Raw genomic sequence first — 24,105 nt, forward strand, 5'->3', positions numbered from 1 at the left:
GTTGGGATTTTGATTGGGATTGCATTAAACCTATAGAGAACTTTTGGTAATATCGCCATTTTGATGATGTTAGTTCTGCCTATCCATGAACAGGGTATATTTTTCCATCTTCTAAGATCTTCTTCTACTTCTCTCTTTAGGGTTTTGTAGTTTTCATTGTATAGATCTTTCACCTCTTTTGTTAGGTTGATTCCCAAGTATTTTATTTTCTTTGAGGATATTGTGAATGGAGTGTTTTTCCTCATTTCCATTTCAGAAGTTTTGTCGCTGATATACAGAAATGCCTTTGATTTATGCGTGTTAATTTTATATCCTGCTACTTTGCTGAATTCATTTATTAGTTCTAGTAGTTTTTTTGTGGACCCTTTTGGTTCTTCTAGGTATAGAATCATGTCGTCCGCAAAAAGTGATAATTTAAGTTCTTCTTTTCCTATTTTTATGCCTTTAATTTCTTTCGTCTGTCTAATTGCTCTGGCCAGTGTTTCGAGAACTATATTGAATAGAAGTGGTGAGAGAGGGCGTCCCTGTCTTGTTCCAGATTTTAGGGGGAATGCCTCTAATTTTTCTCCATTCAGAATGATGCTAGCCTGAGGCTTGGCATAAATAGCTTTTACAATGTCGAGGTAAGATCCTGTTATCCCTAGTTTTTCTAGTGTTTTGAACATAAAGGGATGCTGTACTTTGTCGAAAGCTTTTTCTGCGTCTATTGAGATGATCATATGGTTCTTATCTTTAAGTCGATTGATGTGGTGAATAACATTTATTGATTTCCGTATATTGAACCATCCTTGCATCCCAGGGATGAATCCTACTTGATCATGGTGTACAATTTTTTGATGTGCCTTTGTATCCGATTCGCCAGAATTTTATTGAGGATTTTTGCATCTAAGTTCATCAGGGATATTGGTCTGTAGTTTTCTTTCTTTGAGGTGTCTTTGTCTGGTTTCGGAATCAGGGTGATGTTGGCCTCATAGAATGAATTTGGCAGAGCTCCCTCTTTTTCTATTTCCTGAAATAACTTGAAAAGTATTGGTATTAATTCTTCTTTAAAGGTTTTGTAAAACTCCGCTGTATACCCATCCGGTCCTGGGCTTTTCTTGGTTGGAAGTCTTTTGATTGCTTCTTCTATTTCATCTATTGATATTGGTCTGTTTAAGTTGTGGGTATCCTCCTGACTCAGTCTGGGCAAATCATATGACTTAAGGAATTTATCGATGTCTTCACTATCCTCTATTTTATTGGAATATAGGTTTTCAAAATAATTTCTAATTGTCTTCTGTATTTCTGTTGTGTCTGTTGTAATATTGCCTTTTTCATCCCGTATGTTAGTAATTTGAGTTCTCTCTCTTCTTCTCTTCGTTAGCATGGCTAGGGGTCTGTCAATCTTATTTATTTTTTCAAAGAACCAACTTTTAGTTTTGTTAATTTTTTCAATAGTTTCTTTTGTTTCAATTTCATTGATTTCCGCTCTGATTTTAATTATTTCTTGCCTTCTGCTACATTTGCTGTTGTTTTGCTCTTCCTTTTCTAGGGCTTTGAGATGGAGTGTGAGCTCATTTATTTGTTGGTTTTTCCTTTTTTTGAGGTATGACCTCCAGGCAATGAATTTCCCTCTTAAAACTGCTTTCATTGTGTCCCATAGATTCCGATATGTTGTGTCTGTGTTTTCATTTATCTCTAAGAATTTTTTGATTTCCTTCTTTATGTCTTCTGTAACCCATTGATCATTCAGTAACATATTGTTCATTTTCCATGTGATGTAGGATTTTTCCTTCCTTCTTTTATCATTGATTTCCATTTTTATTGCATTATGATCAGATAAAATGCATGGTATTATCTCCACCCCTGTATATTTACTGAGGGATGCCCTATGACATAATACATGGTCTATTTTTGAGAAGGATCCATGTGCTGTTGAAAAAAAAGTATAGCCACTTGATGTTGGATGATATATTCTATATATGTCAGTTAAGTCTAGGTTGTTGATTGTGATATTGAGTTCTATAGTTTCTTTATTCAACTTTTGTTTGGAAGATCTGTCCAATGGTGAGAGAGGTGTGTTGAAGTCACCCATAATTATTGTATTGTGGTCTATTTGATTCTTGAACTTGATGAGAATTTCTTTCATGAACATCACAGCCCCATTATTTGGTGCATAAATATTGATGATTGTTATGTCTTGTTGGTGAATGGTTCCTTTTAACAGTATATAATGCCCTTCCTTATCCCTTTTGATTAATTTAGTCTTGAAGTCGATTTTATTCGATATGAGGATGGCCACACCTGCCTGCTTGCGAGGTCCGTGTGCGTGGTATATTTTTTCCCAACCTTTCACCTTCAGCCTGTGTATGTCTTTTCCAATCAGATGCGTCTCCTGGAGGCAGCATATTGTTGGGTTTGTTTTTTTAATCCATGTTACCAGCCTATGTCGCTTTATTGGAGAGTTTAAGCCATTAACGTTTAGAGTTACTATTGATGTATGGTTTGTACTTCCAGTCATGTTTGATTATTTATCTTCTTTTAGTTTGTTTCTCCTAGCTTAGCTTTCCCCCGCCCTCTGGCTTTATAGAGGCACTTCCCACTGATGGTTTTGGTTATTGTTTTTCATTTCTTCCTCATGTAATGTTTTGCTCAAGACGCTTTGCAATGCTGGTTTTCTGGCTACGAATTCTATTAGTTTTTGTTTATCCTGAAAGATTTTTATTTCGTTGTCGTACCTGAAGCTTAATTTTGCTGGATACAAAATTCTTGGTTGGCAACCATTGTCTTTCAGTGTTTGAAATACGTTGTTCCAGGATCTTCTCGCTTTTAGCGTCTGTGATGAAAAATCCGTTGTTAACCTTATTGGTTTACCCCTAAATGTAATCTGCCTCTTTTCTCTTGTAGCTTTTAATATTTTCTCTTTGTTCTGTATGTTGGATATCTTCATAACAATGTGTCTTGGCATTGGTCTACTGTGATTTTGTGTGCTCGGTGTCCTGTATGCATCTATAATTTGTATATCTGTTTCCTTTTTTATTTCTGGAAAGTTTTCTGTAATTATTTCATTCAGCAGGTTACTCATTCCCTTGGTATTAATCTCTGTGCCGCCTTCTATCCCGATGACTCGCAAATTTGGTTTTTTTATATTATCCCAAATCTCTTGGATGTTTTTCTCGTGATTTTTTACCAGCCTATCTGAGTTGGCTAGACTCCTTTCAAGATGATATATTTTGTCTTCATTATCTGACGTTCTGGCTTCTACTTGTTCCACTCTGTTGGTGATACTCTCGATAGAGTTTTTAATTTGGTTTACCGTTTCCTTCATTTCCAGAATTACATTTTGATTTTTTTTAATAATCTCTATTTCCTGATAAAGATGCTTAACTTCTTCTTTTATCTGTTTCTGTAATTCACTTTCAATGTGATCTTTAAGATTCTTTTCCATCTGTCTAAGGTGTTCCTTGAGTTCTTTATATGGCCATTTTTCTGATGACTCTAAGTCCTCCTGAATATTTAGGCTGTCTTTCATTGTTTGTACTCCTTTTCTTCCTTGCTTTTTTATGCTCATGTTACTTCTTGTTCTGTTTGACTGCTGAGTTAATGTTTATTCTTATAAATTTATTGGATGCTTGGGAGGAGAGATAATAGAAGGGAAGGGAAGAAGTCACTAAAGAGAATGAGTGTAGGCAGGTAGAGTTCAGGAAAGGGGAAGTAAGAAAATTGAAAAGAAATGAAAAGACAGAAGAAAAAAGTGAAAAGAAAGAAAGAAAAGAACAAAAAATTAAGACTTTAAAACAAAAAAAAAGTTATAGTGATAATAAAAAATGAAAATTAAAGTTTAAAAGATAATAGTAACCATAATAGAATAAAAAGAATTTAAAAAATTGAAACCATTAATAAGAAAGTTAAAGAACAACAACTAATCAACATCAAAAGTAAAAAAAAAAATAAAAAAATAAAAAAAATAAAAATAAAGATAAAAAAATAAAAAGATAAAAAAATAGAAACATTTAAAAAAGTACTAATAATAATCATTGAAAAATAATAATAATAATAAATGCAGTCATAGAGCTCGGTTAACTTCTCTTCCAGTAGGTGGAGCTATGCCCACTGGGCCAGGCTTCTTTTCTTGATAGGTAGGAACCAATCACTGTGCCTCAGCTCTTCTTCCCAGACTGTGAGGGTCTCCAATCCTGAGTACTTAGAGCCTTCTCTTGTGGTTCCTCAATCCAGGCCCCGCTCACCTGTGACGCTTACCACACTACTGGCTACACGCTGGGTCTGCTGCTCCTGGGAGCTCTGTTTTCATGGATGCCTGGCCACACCCTTTCTGTTTGCCTCCCTCAGACCCCAAGTTTGTATGGCTTGGGGCTGAGGGCCCCAGCGAACTTGTTTGCCCTCAGGTAGTGACTCCCCTGGTATCTGGTGCAAGGGACCTCTGTTGTCAGCACTGGTGGAAAGCAATAGCTGTGAGTTCTGCTCTGCAGGTCCCACGTCCCTCCTGATTCCCTGGGTCCGGCTATGGTGCTCAGTTGGTTTTTACCTCTGTGAGTTCAGGTGGGACTAGTTATTTCAGTGGGATCGTTAGTGCTGAGACAGGAGAAGCAGGCGAACCAGAGCTTGCATGCCACTGATTCGTGCTCAGTGTGTGTTTTCTGAGGGGCCCCGGCTGCACGCCTTAGCTCCACGTCAGCTCAGCTTTGCCTAATGATCCTGAGCAGGCAGGCTGTGGGCCGCGCTCTGGCGCCGCGGTTGTCCGCGGCCTTAGCAGCGACGCTGGGACCTCCGTCGCTCCTCGGCTAGGTGCCTGTGTCCAAGCGGCTGCCGCCACAGCTCTCCAGCCCCTCCCTCCGGAGCGCGGGTTCCCTTGCAGGGGACTGCCAAGCAAATCCAGAACCGTTTTTGCCCAAAGGTGCAGCAGGGAACACGCAACCGCTGCGTTCGGAGTCGTGGTCCCGCCTTCAGAGGATAGGACTCGGCACACAGCCCAGTTCCCGTCTCTAGGTGCGGCAGCAGGACGATGTAGTCAGAGCAGGAAGCAAATGGCGGCTTCCGCGGAGTGGATTTTCGGCCCTGAAACCACCGCCCAGCCACCAATCCCAATCCACTAACTCTCTTTGCATAGAAAATATTCAAAAAAAAAAGGTGTTGTACTGAGGTTTCTTGTCAGGTACTTACAATCCGCTGATGATTACGTATTCAGCTCCTCTGCCAGTAGCGAAGAGAAAGAGGCAGCAGATGGGCGCAGAGCACCCGCGGCTCTGAGCAGAAAAGCATCTCTCTTTCGATCTCCTTGTTATTTCTGCTGCTTGGCAAGGTGATCCACTACAGATTAATGGTGAAAGGAGTTCTAACACGCTGCTTAAAATCTCGATTAAAGCCGCTGCTCAGAGCCCCACGCTCAACACTTCAGCAACCCCTGTACGCAGCGGCCATCTTCTCCATTTGAAACTATAAATTTTTGTAAGAATGTTTATGTGTCTTAAATGATAATTTGTTTTAATATTTTCTAAAGAGTGATTTATTTATTTATTTATTTATTTATTTTTTAGAAACTTAAAGTTTCATATTGATGCTTCCATGTTGAAAGACTTGTTTTGATTTAAGACCTTTTGGGACTTAGGTTACTTTTTAAGTTTTAAAACTCATTTTCCCAATCATCTACTTTTAGTAGCAGGAATGGCAAGGTCTAATGAGCTAATGGTAGGATAAGCATTTGAGATTGTTTTTTAGAATCTTTTTAAACATATTTGTAAGTACTTGTGGAAATGTGTAGTTGACTAAAACCAGATGTAGATATAAAAACCACTTTTGTAGTTCAGATGTAGATATGAAAACCACTTTTGTAGTTCAGAGTATACAGGCTTTGTGTGAATATAGCTTACTGCACTAAATTATTGCCCTTAGCTTAAAATAAGGATTAAAATTGCATTTAAAGAGATCGCTGAATGTTACTGTTTATGAAACTGAACTTTTTGAATCCACTTATAAATAGAATCTATAAATAAGTACCTGAGAAAATTTTAGTTTCTTAACCTATTAATACAAGGAAAGAAGTATAAAAAAATTAAAAAAAATGGAAAGAAAATGCATGCAATCGCTTGATCACATTCAATGCTCCAGTGGCTCTGCAGCAGGCTGTGCTAAAGGGAAATCCTTTCTGACCCCTCTACAGCGTGGCCTGCAGATCCTGGTGACTGGCATCAGCTCTACCCTAAGGAGCGCAGATGCACAGACCAGCTCAATCAGAATGTGCATTTCCTACAGGGTCCCCAACAGAGGATCTATTAGACTTGGAGAGTCTGGGTCTCTACTTAGTCTGCTGCTCATTTCCCTGCCTCATGTGCCTTCCAAGAACAGTCAGGTTTCCTCCAGATCATGGTCCCCACAACCTGGGAGGGGGGGTGAGAAGAAGTCCTTTCACTTACTGTCTCTCTGCCTTTCACAATGTTTCTTCCCCCTTCTCCTGTCCAGATTCTCCAAAGTAGGGGTTAGACACTTACGGATTTGGGTATAATCATTTGCACACCATTCCACTCCCCATCCCACTATCTCTGCCCTCTGTGCATCATCCCAGGTAAGCAGCAAGAATGTCTACGATATTGTTTTATATAAACATACGACTACACACATAGTTTCATGAACATTTCAGTTTCAAAAAGATACCAAATTAAGCCAATCCAGCCAAAAAAACCACCATTTTTATTCATGATCAGTTCTCCACATGTGAGTTCCTTTTTAGTGACAACTAAGGCGGGAATGAGTGGTTAGAAATATGTTAGAAAACATATTCACACCTTGAGGCACGTGCATAACTGCAAACTCCCATGTTCTTTCCACACCTTGAATATAGTGGTCTTTCCCATCTGGCACGTGGCTGAAATTTCTCTGCCTCTACGGCTTCTTTTCCTTCATTTACTCGCTGTTTTCTCTCTCTCTCTCTCTCTCTCTCTCTCTCTCTCTCTCTCTCTCTCTCTCTCTCTCTCTCTCTCTGCCCTTCTCAGTATTTATCACCCTTTCTCCTCTGCACTGCATGACTTCCAACTCCCCTGTGACTGTGTGTGTCTTGTAGAGAAACTAAGAGGAACACCCCAGTGTAACCTGCAGCCGGACTCTAGATCTTAAGAGAGACAACTCATTATCTTTCTGGCTTTCTCAATTCTACCTGTTTACTAGGTTCATTTCTCAAAATATTAGAGTAATCAGTGCTCTTATTAGAAATCGATATTCCGCCCCCAGAACTGTGTAGAGGGTGTTGTTCTTACCACAGTCATGTCCATCTGCTTTCTCTTTTGCTTTATAATGTTTCTCTCCAGATGATTGAGATATGCGCATCTGCGGATGAGCCTCAGAGAGTATCTGCAAAATGAATGACTCCAATCATGTGCATGAAGATTTCATGACCACCCTTTTAGACACCACCCAATTTTTGGTCTTGAAAGCAGCTAAATAAAATGTAGACAATTAGAGATTGAACAGGCATAATTTCACTAGGGCAAACAAGGATTTCTGTTTCAGATAAAGCCGAATCTCCCTATGGCTCTGGATTTGGTAAAACCAGGACGGAGGTCACAGAAAAGGCATCCCCTGACAACACACTAACAGAGGTGTACATACCCTAAAGGACAGAAGGAACAAAATTCATTGTAACTCTCCCTCCTTCCCATTCCCTATCACATGTATGAAGGTTTTCAAGTCTTGTTTAAAAAGAGTTTTGAAGAATATGCTTGATATTACGTGGGATTACACATCGTAAACACTGGACTGACAAAGTTTTCATTTTGAAATATGAGACTTCGCAGTGTTCACTTGGGGATCTGACTCTGGAGTCAGACCCCTGCCCAAGGACCCACACGTGCAGGCAACGTGACATGCATCTAGATGCCTGCTACCTAAACCTCGCCCTGGGAATGCTGGCAATGTCAGAAAACATGGTGAGACGGCATCTCCAAATTCCATCATTCCCCCATTACCACATCCAAATACATTTCTTTAACACACACTAAAGACATTTGATCAAAATAGTCAACATATTGATGGATTTTCTGCCTACGTGAGAAACTAAATGGAAAGGCTACCACAGAATAAAAATCGTTCAGCGTGGAGCAAATGACGAGTGATTTTCACCAGGATGTTGAGCCTTTGGCAACCATCACCCTTCCACATGAAAGCATTCAGTGGCCCTCACACTTACACCACCCACAGTCCAGGGGCTTATTCTTCAGTGTCAAGTTTCTTCTCAACATTTTCCATTTCAAGAAGCTAACTCACATGGAAGGACAAGTGGCATTTAGAAATGTTTTGCCTCTATCACTAAAAAAAGTTTAGCTCTAAGTTGACGTGATTTTTAATGGTATTTTCAGATTAAGGAGGTTTTTTCAAGTTAAGTCATATGATGCTTGTCTCCTAAAACACTATTTGAAAGGTATTTTCACCTGGCCTCCTCTCCTTTCTTTAGGAAGGAAAACAAGAGGAAACGGGGAATAAACGATTTGCACGTTGACGTACCTGTGGCTGGTTATGTAGAGTGTCATCAGAACTCTCCTGCTCTTCCTCTGAAGTCACATCAACAAGGTTCTCTGCTGACAAATGAATACATTTACTCACAGTCCTTAGGACTGAGTTATGAGTGAATATCAATCAAAATAGAAAGCAGTAACTGTGACACCAGTACAACTAAATGTTCTCAAATACACTTTCTAAGTAAGTTCAATGTTAGGTGAGCAACTCCTGCTTTCCATGTTCCACGGTTTTCCTTTCTTTGTGTTTGTACTTGGGAGTGGACCCAGGCACTTGTGCAATCTTGTCAACTACTCTACACTTAGTTCTATCCCTCGGCCTTTATAACTGGCAACCGGAGTCCTCTGCTGACTGGACTGAACACAGCCATTCTTCAGCCTCTGACTTACAAGCAGCTGTGGATAAGATGTGCCTGTCCATCTGCACCCAACCAACAATGACTTCTTCATGGAGCACTATTCCTGATCCAAATCGTCAACACACAACAGGATACCAGGTTCAATGCACACCGCATCTCCAAGACTCATCTGCTCAAGGTCAATGTGATTTGTTCAGAAACAAACTTGAACTTCCACATGAAAGAAGGGCTGAGTGTGGGAAAACCATGGCCTAGAGCAAGCTGTATTCTAAGCTGTGCCATAGCATGGAGCCCCAAGAAGTGGGTCAAGAGCTTCTTAGCAGGTGAGTGGAAGAGGGGTTTATTCATATTTCACACTGGACACTCAGAAGGGCTTATGGATTCATAAAGCTGTGTACCACAAACAAAGACAGCCCACAACCTGCAGGCCAACACCAGAGCAGATCTTTCTCGGACCAAGGGAAGGAGAGGAGAGGAAGTTGCATTCTAAGATGGGCCTTGGTGTGTGTTGCTAAGGAGAAACCTAGGATCAAAAATGCTGCCTGAGCTGGTCTGACCACAAGGCTGCTCTCTGCACTGGTGCTGAAAAGCCTGCTCTTCTCTCCAGGGGTGAGGGGAGTGCTGAGGCTGTAGCCGTCCTCGGGGAAGACCACCACAGTGGTTTCTTTGGTCACTTCATGAAAACAGTGTACACACAAACACACACACACACACACACAAACACAACAACAGGTTCATGGCAGTGCTTATCAAGGGACCTAAGTTTTCCCTGCTGGAAAGTGTGAGAAACTGATGCAGATGAGTCTATACCCATGAGACTCGGGTTGGAAGGGCATGGGGAACCTGTGTGTCTGGCAGTGATTGGCACCAGGACCTGAGCAAGTACAGAAAATGTACCAGAGACGGTGGTTTTTCTGGAAGGAGGTGCAGAGAGAGGAGAGTAGCCAGGAAGGAGATGGTGAGAGATGAAACGCTGCAGGCCCACACAGAGGAAGGTGTAAAATGGGTCTGCATTGTCTGAGGACAGAGGGATGGTGAGGACTAATGCCAGACACAGGGAAGGGGGGACAGGCATAAGGACTCAGTGAGGCCCAGCTCCTGTAGGAAAGATTTCTAGGAAGTTTGAGAAGGCAGGCCTTTCACATTCTGAGCAGAGGCCCAGGTGACATTTGCACAGCAGCTAGATCTCCCCAAAGGCTGGAAACAGGGAGAATGGAAACAGCATCAGAGATCCATGATGAGAAAGCCCCAGTATGAAATGGAGGGGAAGCAGTTCAGAATGGAGGGATGTTCTCAGAAAGAGGAGAGATCATGTGCTGAGACGACTGCCAGACATTGGGTCACCTCCTCCCACCTCCTTGGGACAAGGACCTCACACGTGGGAAGGCTGCTAGCATTCCAGTTGTTCTCACACAGTGTTCCCCTGGAACGTCGTAGTGCAACTTACCTGATCTGACTGTCTCTGCTTCCGCCTTCCCTGGTCCTGGACATGGGTCGGGCTCCTTCACTGTGACGGGGCGCTCAGTGTGCTTGGAAAGAAGAGAGGACATCAAGAGTGTGCCCCTCCCCACTGCAGAGGGAACCATTCAGCACCAGTATAGAGCTTTAATTACCTTCGTGCATTCAGACGTGTCCCAAGATGCTGAAACACAAAGGGACACACTGTCAATCCAGGTGAAGAGGACCACACAACTCAGACCTTCCTCCACATAGAGCTGAGGTGCATGGTTTTGCTCTGCTCAACAGCATGCTACCTGCTGGGTTTCCACGCTGGCTGGTTCTGGCCAACAGTCACGTGACTCAAAGCTACTAAAGGAACTTCGTGAATAGGTTTCCTGGAACATGCAGTTTCTTTCACAAAACTGAGGTTATGTGTGTTCAATGATCATAAATAAAACAGAAAGGGGACCTATGCCAATGTCAAGGTGCAGACTGATGGGGACATGGCAGCCCTCAGAGAGTCAATGGCAAAGCCCAAGTAAAAACAAACAAAAACCCGCTAAAGTACATATCTTACTAGTAACCTGTAGGAAGGTTTGATCCCTAGGATTGTTACATTTCCTCCATTTGTCCTTCCATTTTGGTTCAGGAAGGCCAAAGCTGTGCCCAGACTCCAGGGGAAGGTCACGTTCATTTCTCCACAAGCAAAACATGCAAAGTAGTGAGCTGAGATACGTACTTGGACAGGGACCACATTAGGACACCTATTGTTTGTTCTCCTACCCCTGTAGGATGCTGGTTCCTCTTGTGCATCCTCTTCTCCTGCATTCTCTGGTGTAACTGGATGAGACTTTCGTGATCCCCTCGAGTGAGAACAGATAGATCCCATATCTAAGATATAAGATTTGATAAGTGTGAAATATTGAGTCATGGCGATCCAAAGGGCCAAGGTGAAATGGAAGGTCACAGCTTTATCAGATGTCAGTGATCACTCATCACACACATACTCTCTCACACACACAGAGAGAGACACACACAAACACCCATAGATGACCAAGAGTTTTAGTGTTTGAATAATAACTGAAGATTTCTGTATACAAATGAGTTTTATTCTCTGTAGTTGCTCATTTGTTAAGGGTTTTCATGAAGATTTACCTCAGTAACAAAGTAGGAAAAGAGAAAAAGGGGGGTGGGTGGAGGAGGGAGGAAAGAAAGAAGCAATAGGTATCTTAAAAACAATCCATGATTCTGAAATGTCATTTTGCTCCTCAGAATGACTCTACTTGACCCACAGCCAGCAGTGTGTCTGGTGGGGACTGAGAGGAGACGGTCATGGCTGCAGTTTCTCCCAACTCTACCAGCCCCTCGTGGCTCAAATGATGGACGGGTAACAGAGTGTCACATATTTTGGAAGCTAGATATACAGATAGCCCCTGAATTGCCTGCTCTCAGTTTTCCCATCATTTCTCCAAGATTACGAAGCTAACTTCATTCATTCCCCATTTCTCCTTTCCTTGGAGTTTTCAAAACAATATATCAATCTGTGGTCTGGATTCTCTGTTTGATGTTCTGTCTATGGGTTGTTCCCACTCCTCCTTATTCCCCAATTTAGTGAGCAGACCTAAGAAATATAAATCCTGTACTTGAGTTCTTCCCCCTTGGTAGAGACAAGATCAGAAATGAAAGAAAATATATGCAATCCCTTGATCACACTCGATGCTCCACTGGCTCTGCAGCAGGCTGTGCTAAAGGGAAATCCTTTCTGACCCCTCTACAGCGTGGCCTGCAGATCCTGGTGACTGGCATCAGCTCTACCCTAAGGAGCGCAGATGCACAGACCAGCTCAGTCAGAATGTGCATTTCCTACAGGGTCCCCAACAGAGGATCTATTAGACTTGGAGAGTCTGGGTCTCTACTTAGTCTGCTGCTCATTTCCCTGCCTCATGTGCCTTCCAAGAACAGTCAGGTTTCCTCCAGATCATGGTTCCCAACCTAAAGGGCGAGAAGAATTCATTTCTCCTTCATCTACTCGCTGTGATCTCTCTCTCTCTGCCCTTCTCAGTGTTTATCACCCTTTCTCCTCTGCACTGCATGACTTCCAACTCCCCTGTGATCCGTGCGTGTGTTGTAAGAAACTAAGAGAGACACCCCCAGTGTAACCTGCGCCTGGACTTTGGGTCTTAACAGAGATAACTCATTATATCTTTCTGGCTTTCTCAATTCTACTTGTTTACTAGGTTCATTTCTCCAAGTATTAGAGTAACCAGTGCTCTTGTTAGAAATCGATATTCCACCCCCAGAACTGTGTAGAGGGTGTTGTTCTTACCATGGTCATGTCCGTCTGCTTTCTCCTTTGCTCTATAATGTTTCTTACCAGATGACTGAGATATGAGCATCTGTGGATGAGCCTCAGAGAGTATCTGCAAAATGAATGAACCCATTGATATGCATGAAGATTTCATGACCACCCTTTTAGACATCACCCAATTTTTGGTCTTGAAAGCAGCTAAGTAAAATGTCGAGAATTAGAGATTGAAGAAGCATAATTTCACTAGGGCAACCTAGCATTTTTTTTTCAGATAGAGCTGAACTCTTAAGTTCCTCTGGTCAAAGCAGTGATGATTTCATTGAAAACACATTCCCTGCCAACATATTAGACATGTTTGTACTCTAACAGCACTAAATGCAGTGTAAGCAACCCTATCTCGCATCCCCATGAGAAATATCAACACTGTATATACTTAAATAGAACATCTTGAGAAATACACTTAATGTTATGTGGCATCACACATTTTCAAAAATGAATTTACAGAAATTTTTAGTGTTCAATTATGAGGCTTGCTGTGAGTAGAGGGTTGGAATTATGTGATGTGAAGCAGAAATGAAACACTGTTGGACTTGCCTCATTTTGGTCATCACGGCCTCACAAGATCTAAAGAGCTTTTAGTAAACATTTCACTTAGAGGAAATCTAGTTCAATAAAATGACAAAGTAAGATAAAGAAATGTTTCTTACTGTTGAAAAACAGCACATGCAATCTGGGTAGAGGAAACAACATATTCTCCTGAGAGATAACTAGAAAGATCCCCCGCCGGAAGAAAGAAGGCTGCAGAACCACACACAGTATGTCCTTATGTTTTTCAGAGCTGAGTCACAGTGACTGACTACTGTGAGGTTTCCCAGTGAAACAGCTGCTGTGGAAAAACTCTGGGAACCAGTGTAGAGAGCTGCAGACCCAGTGATGCCCAGAATTTTGGCTTTTAAAATAGTAAATTCACAGGAGAAATATCCTGCTGCAGTGGTAGGGGAAAATTGCAAGGGGTGGAAAAGGGAAAGTTTTCCTCTTGTGAACTGAGGAGAAGAATTCTGCCAGCCCCATATTTAATGGAGGAAAGAAGTAGACACTTACTCTCATACATTGTGAACCTGAAAATAAGAATTTTCACTCTAGAAAGCAGTCTGGAGTTTCCTCAAGAAAGCTAGGAATGTAACACCTCGACACCAAGCTACAGTATGTCTTGGAGTTTATCACAAGGAACTAAGAATCAGCTTATCAGGGAGACAGGTGTCAACATCGCTGTCTGTAGCAGTGCAATTTGCAACATGCAAGTTATACAACCAGCCCCAAGAAGGATGGATGGATGGACTGCAAATTCCTGCTAGCAGTATCAGGGTGCTGAACAGAAGCCAACTTTACTCAGAGTCCTTTTTCTAGTCATTTCTCATAGAGCTGGAACTCCAGCATTTAAAAAAGTTCTTTACAATACTGTGTCCTGAATTCAGTGGCTCTGGAGGCACACCCAATACTGTTCAGGCTGGGCTGGGAGAGAAATGACATCAGAGATGCTGAGAGTTCTGGGCAGCTACAGCAGGTCTCAGGATCTACAGAAGGACTAGAAAACCCCAGGACACTTTCCTTCTGATGTGGTGTTTGCAGTTCTGTGACATCACGCCAGGGATGTGTCTGGCAGAAAACTCATGGCATGCAGTACCACACATGTGAGCAGACATCTCAGGTACGGTCAATCCAACATGGTCAGTGGCTTTTGGAGTGTTTGCTCCCACTTTTGACATAGAGGTGATTCTAAGCTCTTCTCTTAGAAGAGAAGGGTGATTTCACTGGATCCCTGTTGTCAAGCCCCTTGTGGAAGGGTCTGTCTGAGAGATGAGAAGGCAGTGCATGAGTTGTATCCCCAGGCACAGCTGCAAGCTCTCCTCATGGGATGGCAGTTGTGTGACCTCATACTATGGCCTACAGCAGAGACTGAAGGTGTGCTGTGCCAACTGGACAACCTATAGAGTAGAGGCCAACAGGGGCACTGCAATTTCCAAATAGGTGCTTGGAGAACAGTGGTTGTGAGGGAGAAAAGCTGTGCAGGAATTCGAGAGGCAGAAAGGTAAAGGAGAGCTGGGGCAAGGTCTGGTGAGAAGATAGGTTCTTGCATTTTCCAGAACAATGTAGATTCTGCCAACAGACCTCATCTGCCATGCTCAAAGAGTGTCAGGAAACCCCGGCACTAGCAGATCACGTGTGTTTGAGCTGAGAGACCACACGGGACAACATCTGCCTCAAGCAATCCCATCATGGTTTTGGATTCTATAGTTGGAGACCGTGGATATAAATTCCCCAATTTCAATTTATGAACAAGGAGAAATTATATGCTTTTCTCATTGCTCTTGTATTTTGTGTCAGTTATTGAGTAGGGGGTTTCCTCATTCTTTCTGTCTTTCTTTCTTCCTGTTCCATGTCATTTTCTGAGATCTTGGCTCCTTCCTTGTATGTTTCCCCTGTACCCCCCTCTTCTTGCCAACTGAAACCCAATACTTTCTCATTGTTATGACTTTTTCTGCTATTTCATCCTCCAGCTCTGTTTAATCACATCCGTTTCATTCTCCTCCCTTATTAAATTGCATCCTAATAATTTTATGACGACAACTGCCTGTTTTTTCAGCCAGGTGTACACTGTTGTTCTTCATCTCTCCTCTCCAGTTCGTGTGATCACTTTAAACAAGCATTTTCTTAATAGGTGATACATGTTCTGCTTTAAGTTGTCATTCTTACTGGAAGTTACCAGCTACTCTTAGAAATGTCCTGGTGGGTCATCATAGTACCCGCTGGTCATGTCAAGTTGGGTACTTGACACTGAGATATCACCCCTGCCCAGGGCACTAAAGGACTTTGCACTGAAGGGCCCACACACATCCTGAGAACAGAAATCCATCCCAATGCCTGCAAAACCTCAGTCTTACTAACACAGATAAAGTGAGAAGAAAAGGCAAGAAACATTTCAAATTGCTTAATTCTCGAATAACAGCATTCAAAGACTTTTTTTTCTATCACTCACTAAACAAGTTGAAAAAAAATGTTTAATAATATTGACTGCCTTATGGTTTGAAAAGGGAAAAAAAAAACCTAGAGAGTTCCTGCTTTTACCCCAAAGCAATGGTCCCATTCTGCAAAGTTTTACTTTCCTTAATAGGCCATTGGTATCTTCTTGGAGGTTACTATTTGCATTGAGAGACACACTGAGCTGATGTCTAGGCTGTATGAAAATCTTTCCCCTTGGCATGAAAGCATGTTCGTATGTAAGTAAAAGTGAGCCCCTGGGAGGACCATCCTTTACCCTAAATGCACTCAATGGCCATTGCCACTGTATATGTTTATTAATTCAAATGGATATTCACAACTACATTTAACTTCTTCATCATTTAAGGGGGTTAGAAAAATGGAAGCAGAAACAATATTCCGAAAAATTTCCTTTCCTGATCACAAGGATACTATTTCCCTGTATGTTCTGATAAATTCTAATGCTATTTTCAGATTCATGACCAGTTAAATTCTTTTAGACTTGAGTATTAAATTACCATCTTTGGATTTCGAAGCACTGTAATGAAAGATAATTCAATTTGGCCTTACGGACTTTCTTAAAACAAGGAGAACAGGAGAAAACCAGGAGTTTAAAAGGATGTGTGTTCACACCTGTGGCTGCTTATTTTGGGTGTCGTCAAGACCTTCCTCCTCCTCCTCCTCCTCTTCTGATGATGAGAACCAAAGTGGTTTGTCTGAAAAATGCATGTAAGATTTACTTAAACTACTGAGAACATTAAGACAGAGAGTCTGTCAAAAATAAAAATAGTAAGCTTTCATTTTAGGTGACTGTTTACCTTTTTAACTCTTTATTGGTGGGGTATACTTGTGTGTCCTCGGTGATTTAACCCTAGGACTTTGCAATGTTGGAAATGCTCTGCCACTGAGTTGTAGCCAAAAGATCCCCCCCACTTTTTTTGGAGGCTGGGTCTCTCTAAAGTGTTTGTCCTGACCTGAGACTTGTGCTCCTGTCTCAGCCTCCCAAGTAGCTGGGTTTAGGGGTGATCCACTGTGCCCAGCAGATACTATTTCAGGGGATGCTTTTAGTGATATAAAACTTCAACATTCTACCCGGGAGACACTACCTATCACCAGATTCAATACACAAAAATGTCTCAAAGTTATATCCGCTCAAGATGAATGAAAAGTTGCCAGAATTAAATTTTAAAAACACTATACAAATGTGGGGATTCACACTATTTGCTATTTTCTTCCTTCATAATGGTAACTTTTAAAAACAACTACTCATCAATAGTCATTTCCACAATGATTGATATTTTCTACACTGTTATCAATGAACACCTGTATCTGCAACGTTTTTCTTCATTATTCTGAAAAATGTGGGGTTTTTTTTTTGTAAGACAGTCTGTTTGTTCAGTCCTGCATGATTATGAATCTCCTTGTCATAAAGTGGTTTTCCTTTCCTTGGGGTACCTTAGCATTTCAGCCACTGTTCAACTGGATATCTACCAGCTAACCTGTAAATTACTCCTTTTCCTGTCTAGCCCTTTGGCTCCTGGACTTGAGGGGACCTGTTTTACATCACCTTGGCAACAACAGTTTATTTGAACCCAGAAGTAAGAGTAGAGAAAAAAGGTACCAGAGATAGTGGCTTTCCTGGAACTGAAACTTAGCAGAGACTAAAGGACTAAGGTTACCAGCCAGAGGCAGAAGGTGGGGAGAGCTTGAAAGGCTGTATTTGGACACAGGATCAAGCATTAAATGAGTCTGAAAATAGAGACTGGTGAGAATCAGGGCCAGAGAAGGGTGAAGGCAGGGGAAGTGGATCTGGATTCAAGAGTTCGGCGGAACTCATGAGAGATTTCTGGGTAATCTTAAAAGCTGGCCTTTCACGTTCTAGAGAAAAGTTCATGGTCACATTTGCATTGTAGCTAGACAGCTCCAAATGCTGGGGGTGAGTATGGAGAGCATGTACGTGAACAGGCAGCAGAAGTGCCCAATAGAGGGAGGCAGGCCAGAATGGGAAAATGTCCCGAGAAACACACAGGATATATCATTTTCTGGGATCAGTGTAGAATGAAGTTTCATTAAATAAATAAAGGACAAAGCCAGTCCCTGGAATATGAGGCTCTGGAGTATTATACAAAGTTTCAAATGACATGGGAAATAAAATAGCAACTGTTTAAGTTCTTTGGGTTTACCATGTAGTCTTTCCATTTCACATTTTCCTATGTTGAAGGGACTCATTTCAGTGGTTGGGGGGCGATTTCCTTCATTTTGGATTTACCCAACCCTCCAATGAATCAGAGCAGTCTGTGGGAAAAGCTTTGTGGTAGAACCACTGCTTAGCATGCAAAAGGATCTGTGCTCAGTACCCACCATTGAAAAATAAACCAAAAAACAAACAACCAAGCAAAAAACAAGCAAAGAAAGCATGAAAAGGGAATATACATGATGGTTTGTGTACATAAGTTTGAATTTATAACTCTGGGCTAAAAACAACTTCAGAAAATAGTAAATTTCTACAAATACTCTATTAGTTTTACAGGAAATGAATAAAATAAATAATCATACTTTGTATGGATTATCACCATCACATGAGTGACAACAGGCACAGAATAAACAGATGCATCAAGTGCAACACAGTTCAATGTAACTATTCAATACAGTGGGTATTATACTAGAAATTAAATTTTAAGTGGGTCTTATTTCACATACTACCCTTAATCCCTGGGTTCATACAAATATTTGTATGTTCAAATCCCAAGATTTGGAAATTATCAGCAGCTATGCAATAAGTTTTTATAAACTCTAGGGGGAAATGGGGCCTTGTAATTCACCTAACAAGCATAAGGATTCTAGCTGGGGAACTTAAAATTTAAAAATAATAAAGATTTTTTAGAAATCATTTTGCTGTGTCTTTAAAGATATACTTTTAAGCTTGTATGCCAAGGTAGACACTGGTTTACTTTTTGTCAAATCCCCCCACTAATTAGGGAAAAATCTCCTAGCATTTCAAATATTTTATTATAGTTCTACAGAACTTGCATTGCAAAATTTACCTGATTTGCATAGTCTTTCTTCTGTTCTCCTCACTATATTCTTTTGAAGAAAACACCTCCTGTCTAGGATTGGCTGTATGGGTTTGGAAAACAGATATTAATATATGTTGTACATTTTATACAATAAAGTCAATAAATTCAAGATGAATATAGAAGTTTATAATTACCTTCACAAAACAATGTGTGAAATCCTGAAATGCTGAAAAGCAAAAGAAATATGTAATCCACAAAACATAAATATGACAGAACCACCCACACCTTCCTGCTGAATCAACATGGGGCCGTGTTCCATGGGTTAGCTTTGATGAAGAATGCTTTAGCTTTTGGGCTTCTGTGTTTGCTGTTTTTTTTTTTTTAATGAGTACAGCAACATGAATCAAATATACTGGAGGAAAACACCAAATATTGGTTTAATTAAACATGGAGTTAAGTTTCCAAAAGTGAGATTATATTTCCAGTTACCATAAATCTAATAGGCAATGTACACATAACAAGTGTACTGATTGAGGGAATGGGGATATCTAATCAGAGGAGCAAAGCAGGACCTTCAGGGCATAAATATATAAAATGAAGTAAAAATTTAACAGCATGGGTGTTTAGTGTAGCCTGTAACAATCACTTAATCAACTTTATTACAGGTATATATCCTGTTCCTCCATTTGTCCTCCTATATAGTAAGACCAAAGTTCTGATAACAGTTCAGTGGAAAGTATAATTCAGTTGCACTGAGGAAAGTTCTGTGAACTGATCAGCTTAGATATATACTTATTATACTAATCTATTTTTCCATACCCATGCAGGACAGTGGTGTATCTTCTTTTACTGTATCCTCTGCTCTAACAAACTGAAAGCTGCTTGATTCACTCATTTGAGAAGACATAGGAACCACATCTAATAAATCATGAATAATAAGCATAAAGTATTAAAATATGGAAATTCAAAGGGGAAAAGTGAACGGAAATACTAAAGAATTATCAGATATAAATAATCTTTTACATTTCAAATTCACTGGCATATATACAAAGAATAACAAGTTTTGGTATTCAAAGAATAAACCTATAGAGTCTGCTGTTCACAAAATGAGCCTGGTTTGATATATCTTGTTAGACTTTCAAGGATTTTCATGAAATAGCTGTCTTATCAGAACATTAACTATCTAGAGATGAGGACTTAGCAGAGTAATCGAGTGCATTCCTAGCATGCTCAAAGACATGTTTCAGTGAAGGAAAAGTTAACTATCTTTCAAAATGTCCAGTGCTTCTGAAATGCTACGCTTCTCATTTGAACTGACATCAAGGCCACATTCTTCCCTAAGCTTGGTAATTATGGAGAAGAGAAATGAATAGTCACAGGTTGACCCAATTCTACCTATTTCCTCACTTAGAATCATCTCTGGACCAGTGATTCTCACTTTGGTTTGAAGGCAAATATACTGAAACCAGTTGAAATGCATCCTCTCAGTCTCCTTATTATCACCTTCGAAATTACCTAGCTAATTTATTTTGTTCCCTCCTCATTTCCTCTTCCCTTTGCTTTGCAAAAACAACCTCTACATCTGTGGTCTTGATTCTTTTTTACATTTATTGTCTGGATTATTTCCACTACTTTTTCTTCCCAACTTAGCAACTGTATCTTAAAACTATAATTTTCAGGGGATGGGGGTTTTGCTCAGTGGTAGAGCACTTGCCTAGCACATGTGAAGTACTGGGTTTATGCACCACATAAAAATAAATAAAGGTGTCCATGTATAACTAAAAAAAATCGTTAAAAATACAATTTTTATGCCTTCATCCTTTTGTCCATTCCCTTTGCCAAGAGACATGCTCTGAAAGAAAGCAAGATTCATGCTTTCACTTGTTCTGGTATGCCCTGAAATAAGGAACAAGGGCCCTTCATTTAGATCTTCTAAAAGGCAGTTAATTCTCTTGCAACTCAGAATGTGGCACGTGGATGAGGAGCATTAGAAGCTTCTTTGAATCCATTAGGGATGTCGAACCAAAGACCTGCTGAGTCAGAACATATATTTTGTACATGGTCCCCAACATATGATTCACTGAAGTTTGAGAGTTCATCGGCATGCTTAATCTTCTCCCAATTCCTCTAACTTGCCTATTTGATGTTTCTTTTTGCTTTGTTATTTTGTTATTGGTACTGGGGATTGAACCCAGGGTGCCTAACTACTGAGCCACATCCACAGCTCCCTTTTTTAATATATATATTTTATTTAGAGACAGGGTCTTGCTGAATTTCTGAGGGTCTCATTAAGTTACCGAGCTGGCTTTGTGTGAGGACAAGTACATGAAATACTGCATACATGGCCTATGTTAAGGGCATCTGAGTGGCAGGCCACTCCCCTTATACTAGGCACCTGAGCAGCAGGCTGCTTACCCATAGGCGCAGTCCTGGGCGTGAGGCCATGTGTTGCTGTCCCTTCACTTGCTCCATGGTCCACTCCATGACTGGTTGCTGCAAAGATAGTTAGCAAGAAATTGTATTGGTGGCTGCCCATATTTTGCCTAGTTACTGCCTGAGTATATATAGTTGTTAGCTGTGCAATAAAATCAGACCTGCTTCCTGCTTGGTCCACAGCCACACTCTCCTCTACCCTGTGCCGTGGACCTCCTCGCTGAATGAGAGAGACCCCTCAGCTTTGAACTCAAAATCCTCCAGCCTCAGCCTCCAGAGCTGCTGCGAATACAGCATGCACCACCATGTGCCTGGCCACTTAAGTTACCTATTTGGAATTCTCCCTATCTTGTCCCCCAAATTTAGGTGCATTAGAAGTCATGATCTTTCCAGGGAACATTTTATCAGGCCATGACCAACGTGCACCTTCTTTTCTCTTTTGTTGTTGTCTGCATCTTTTCTCATTATTCATTCCCACTCCTCCCCTCCCCTTCCTTATTTCCCAACTTTCCTCTCATCTAAGCAGGTCTGGAAGTGGACCTAATAATTCAGCTCCTCCAGGGACACTCCAGCTTACCCTGTGGTTGCAACTTGATAAGATACACTATTTCAATCTCCTTACTATTTCTTATTTTCATTCTTCCACTATTAAAACATGCAAGTGCTCATGTCCTACGTAAGCATTCTATCCATGATTTTATAATGAGTGGTCCTTACCTTCTATATGTCCATTTACATCATCTTTTGCTGTTTGATGTGCATCACCAGGCAAATGGCCTACATCATTCTGAGGAATCTGAGAGACAATCTGGTAAAATTAATATCACTAACGAGCTGCATGAAGATTTTCTAATCATTATTCTAAGGAGACACCTAATTTTCCAGATTTGATATAAATTAGACTTAAAAACTAGAGAAGTACACTTTGAAAATTGAAACATTTTATATCAGAGTCATATGTCCTCTGAAAAATCAGCTAAATAGAAAATTACTTACCAAAACCACACTGATGTGCATATTTCCACAAGAAAGTAACTTCATTACACCTAACCCTACTGATCACTTACCACTAAAAATAAGAGGACCTCATAACATATATAACATATATAATATGTATAACTGTGTAACTTGTATACACACATACATATACGTATATATAAATATGTAATATGCTACCTATCATTAAACATTTAAAACATTCTAATTATAAGCTTTTAGTATTGAACTAAGATATTTTGTTATAGAGACTGAATTATATCACATGAATTAGAAAAGAAGCCATGTTCCCACTATTTTATTCAGGTAAGCAAAGGCTTAAAGAAATCTAGATGTCTTTTCATCAAACTTTTACGGATAGGGAAACTAGTTTAATAAAACCACCTTTTTTTAAAAGGTTTTCTTTCTTTTTCCAATATATGAAGGTAGAGTATTCATCAGTTTCCACTCAAAAAAATTACAAAAAATTATGGTTATGGGTCAACCAAGGGATAGAAACAGAGGTGAGTTTCAAATAAATGTGCCTGTAGGAACTATGTGACAGTGAGTGTCGGGACTGGTTCTGGTAGAAAACTTGCTGCTACAATCTTCAGAAAGGAGTGCTAAAATCTCCCAGGTCTGGCCATCTCACTATGCTGAGAGGCATGTGAAGGAAGAACTAAAGCAATTCTAGTCACTTCCTTGGTGATTCAAGGAGGGGTTTCTCCTTTTAGAAAGGTCCGATGCTGGGATTCTGTCTTTGAGAGGTCAGAATCTCTGCATGTTTTACATCTCCAAGACACAGTGACTGCCTCTCTTTACTGGAATTGTGGATGCCCACCATTTTTGTTCAGATTAACAGGGATGTGTTGAAAGCTTTGGTCAGCAGGAAGAGGTATGGTGTGCTGGGTGGCCGCCTTATAAAATGAAGGGCAGTGGGAACATCTGCCTGTTAAAACAGATGTTTTGAGATTAGTAACAGAAAAGAAGATGAGTTGTGTATGATTTTGTGGGGCAGGACATTTTTGGAGTGCTTGGAAAAGTCTTGTGAAAAGCCTATTTCCCGAATCTCTTCCAACCAAGCCCAGGTCCTGCATGCAGTCCACCTCAACCATGCTTAGACAAAGCGGGACCAAACACCACAGAGACTTGGAATCTTGCATGATCCTGAGCTCACTGAAAGGAGAAGTCTTGAATTGGGGTTTTCAGCACAGACTGACCACAGGATCCATGTGTGATATTTTTGTTGACAGCTCCCTACTATATCCAGAGTTCCATCCCCCGGTACCCAAAAACCAATATCGTGAATGATTTACCTCTTCATATGAAAATGGTCCTATAACACTTCCTGGCAGGCACGGATGAAATTTTTCCACATTCAAGACTCTACAACCAGTATTGGCCTGTTTGGGCTAGAATGAGAAGAAACCAGTACAACTATAGGTGCTCCCCAGAAACACCCCCAAAATGGTGAATTCTAAAACTAGAAGTTGGGGAAGAAAGTGTCTACATGTTGAGAGCCACAGCCAAAGGGGCCCCAGCAAACTTCCAGCTGCCAGCAAACTTCCAGCTGCCGGCTGATGATTGGCTCACAGTGGCCCCAGCAACATCTAGCTGATTGGCTCCTCTGCGGTGATGTTCATTGGGCTGTTTCCCTGCCCTTCAGACTATGGAACTGCCCATTGGGGGACTTCTTTGGCTCCGCCCATGTGACCCAGCCAATCAGCCTCAAGAGCAGGAGGATGGTGGGAGGTGGTGAGGGTTGTGGGAGAGAGAGGCTTGTGGAAGCCGGTGGTGGCAGTTGGGCTCTGAGGGTTTTTTTCCTGAGGAGCTGTTTTGTTTGGCGTTTGTAGTTCTAAAAATAAAGTTAGTTTATTTTGACAAGTGGCTCCTGAATTGTGCCCAGCCAGACTTCAGCATCTACATTTGAATTACATCAGATAAGAAAATCACATCCTTTTCTTGGCACTGCATTTTTAAGTGACTTTTTATGTATCATTTGTTTTTCACTTTCTATTTATATAATCTTTTAA

General features: G+C 40.8%; 1 protein-coding gene across 16 annotated transcripts in view; it reads right to left on the minus strand.

Annotated features, from left to right (window-relative positions):
* Positions 1 to 24,105, minus strand: part of LOC110597004 (uncharacterized) — a 110,978-nt gene that overhangs the window by 47,572 nt on the left and 39,301 nt on the right. For 11 of the 16 annotated variants that reach the window (XM_078033872.1, XM_078033871.1, XM_078033878.1 and 8 more), the window contains exons 11-23: positions 23,389 to 23,484; positions 21,815 to 21,905; positions 21,080 to 21,157; positions 19,484 to 19,582; positions 18,859 to 18,890; positions 18,692 to 18,764; positions 16,281 to 16,363; positions 12,627 to 12,720; positions 11,084 to 11,191; positions 10,474 to 10,502; positions 10,308 to 10,389; positions 8,491 to 8,564; positions 7,248 to 7,341 (exon numbers count right to left, since the gene is read on the minus strand). In XM_078033872.1, the coding sequence (XP_077889998.1) occupies positions 7,248 to 7,341; positions 8,491 to 8,564; positions 10,308 to 10,389; positions 10,474 to 10,502; positions 11,084 to 11,191; positions 12,627 to 12,720; positions 16,281 to 16,363; positions 18,692 to 18,764; positions 18,859 to 18,890; positions 19,484 to 19,582; positions 21,080 to 21,157; positions 21,815 to 21,905; positions 23,389 to 23,484 (1,033 nt within the window). The remainder of the gene's footprint in view (positions 1 to 7,247; positions 7,342 to 8,490; positions 8,565 to 10,307; positions 10,390 to 10,473; positions 10,503 to 11,083; positions 11,192 to 12,626; positions 12,721 to 16,280; positions 16,364 to 18,691; positions 18,765 to 18,858; positions 18,891 to 19,483; positions 19,583 to 21,079; positions 21,158 to 21,814; positions 21,906 to 23,388; positions 23,485 to 24,105) is intronic. The other 5 variants (XM_078033867.1, XM_078033866.1, XM_078033868.1 and 2 more) reach the window with 5 other exon arrangements.

Source organism: Ictidomys tridecemlineatus, chromosome 16 (assembly GCF_052094955.1).
Source record: "Ictidomys tridecemlineatus isolate mIctTri1 chromosome 16, mIctTri1.hap1, whole genome shotgun sequence".
Lineage (NCBI taxonomy): Eukaryota > Metazoa > Chordata > Mammalia > Rodentia > Sciuridae > Ictidomys > Ictidomys tridecemlineatus.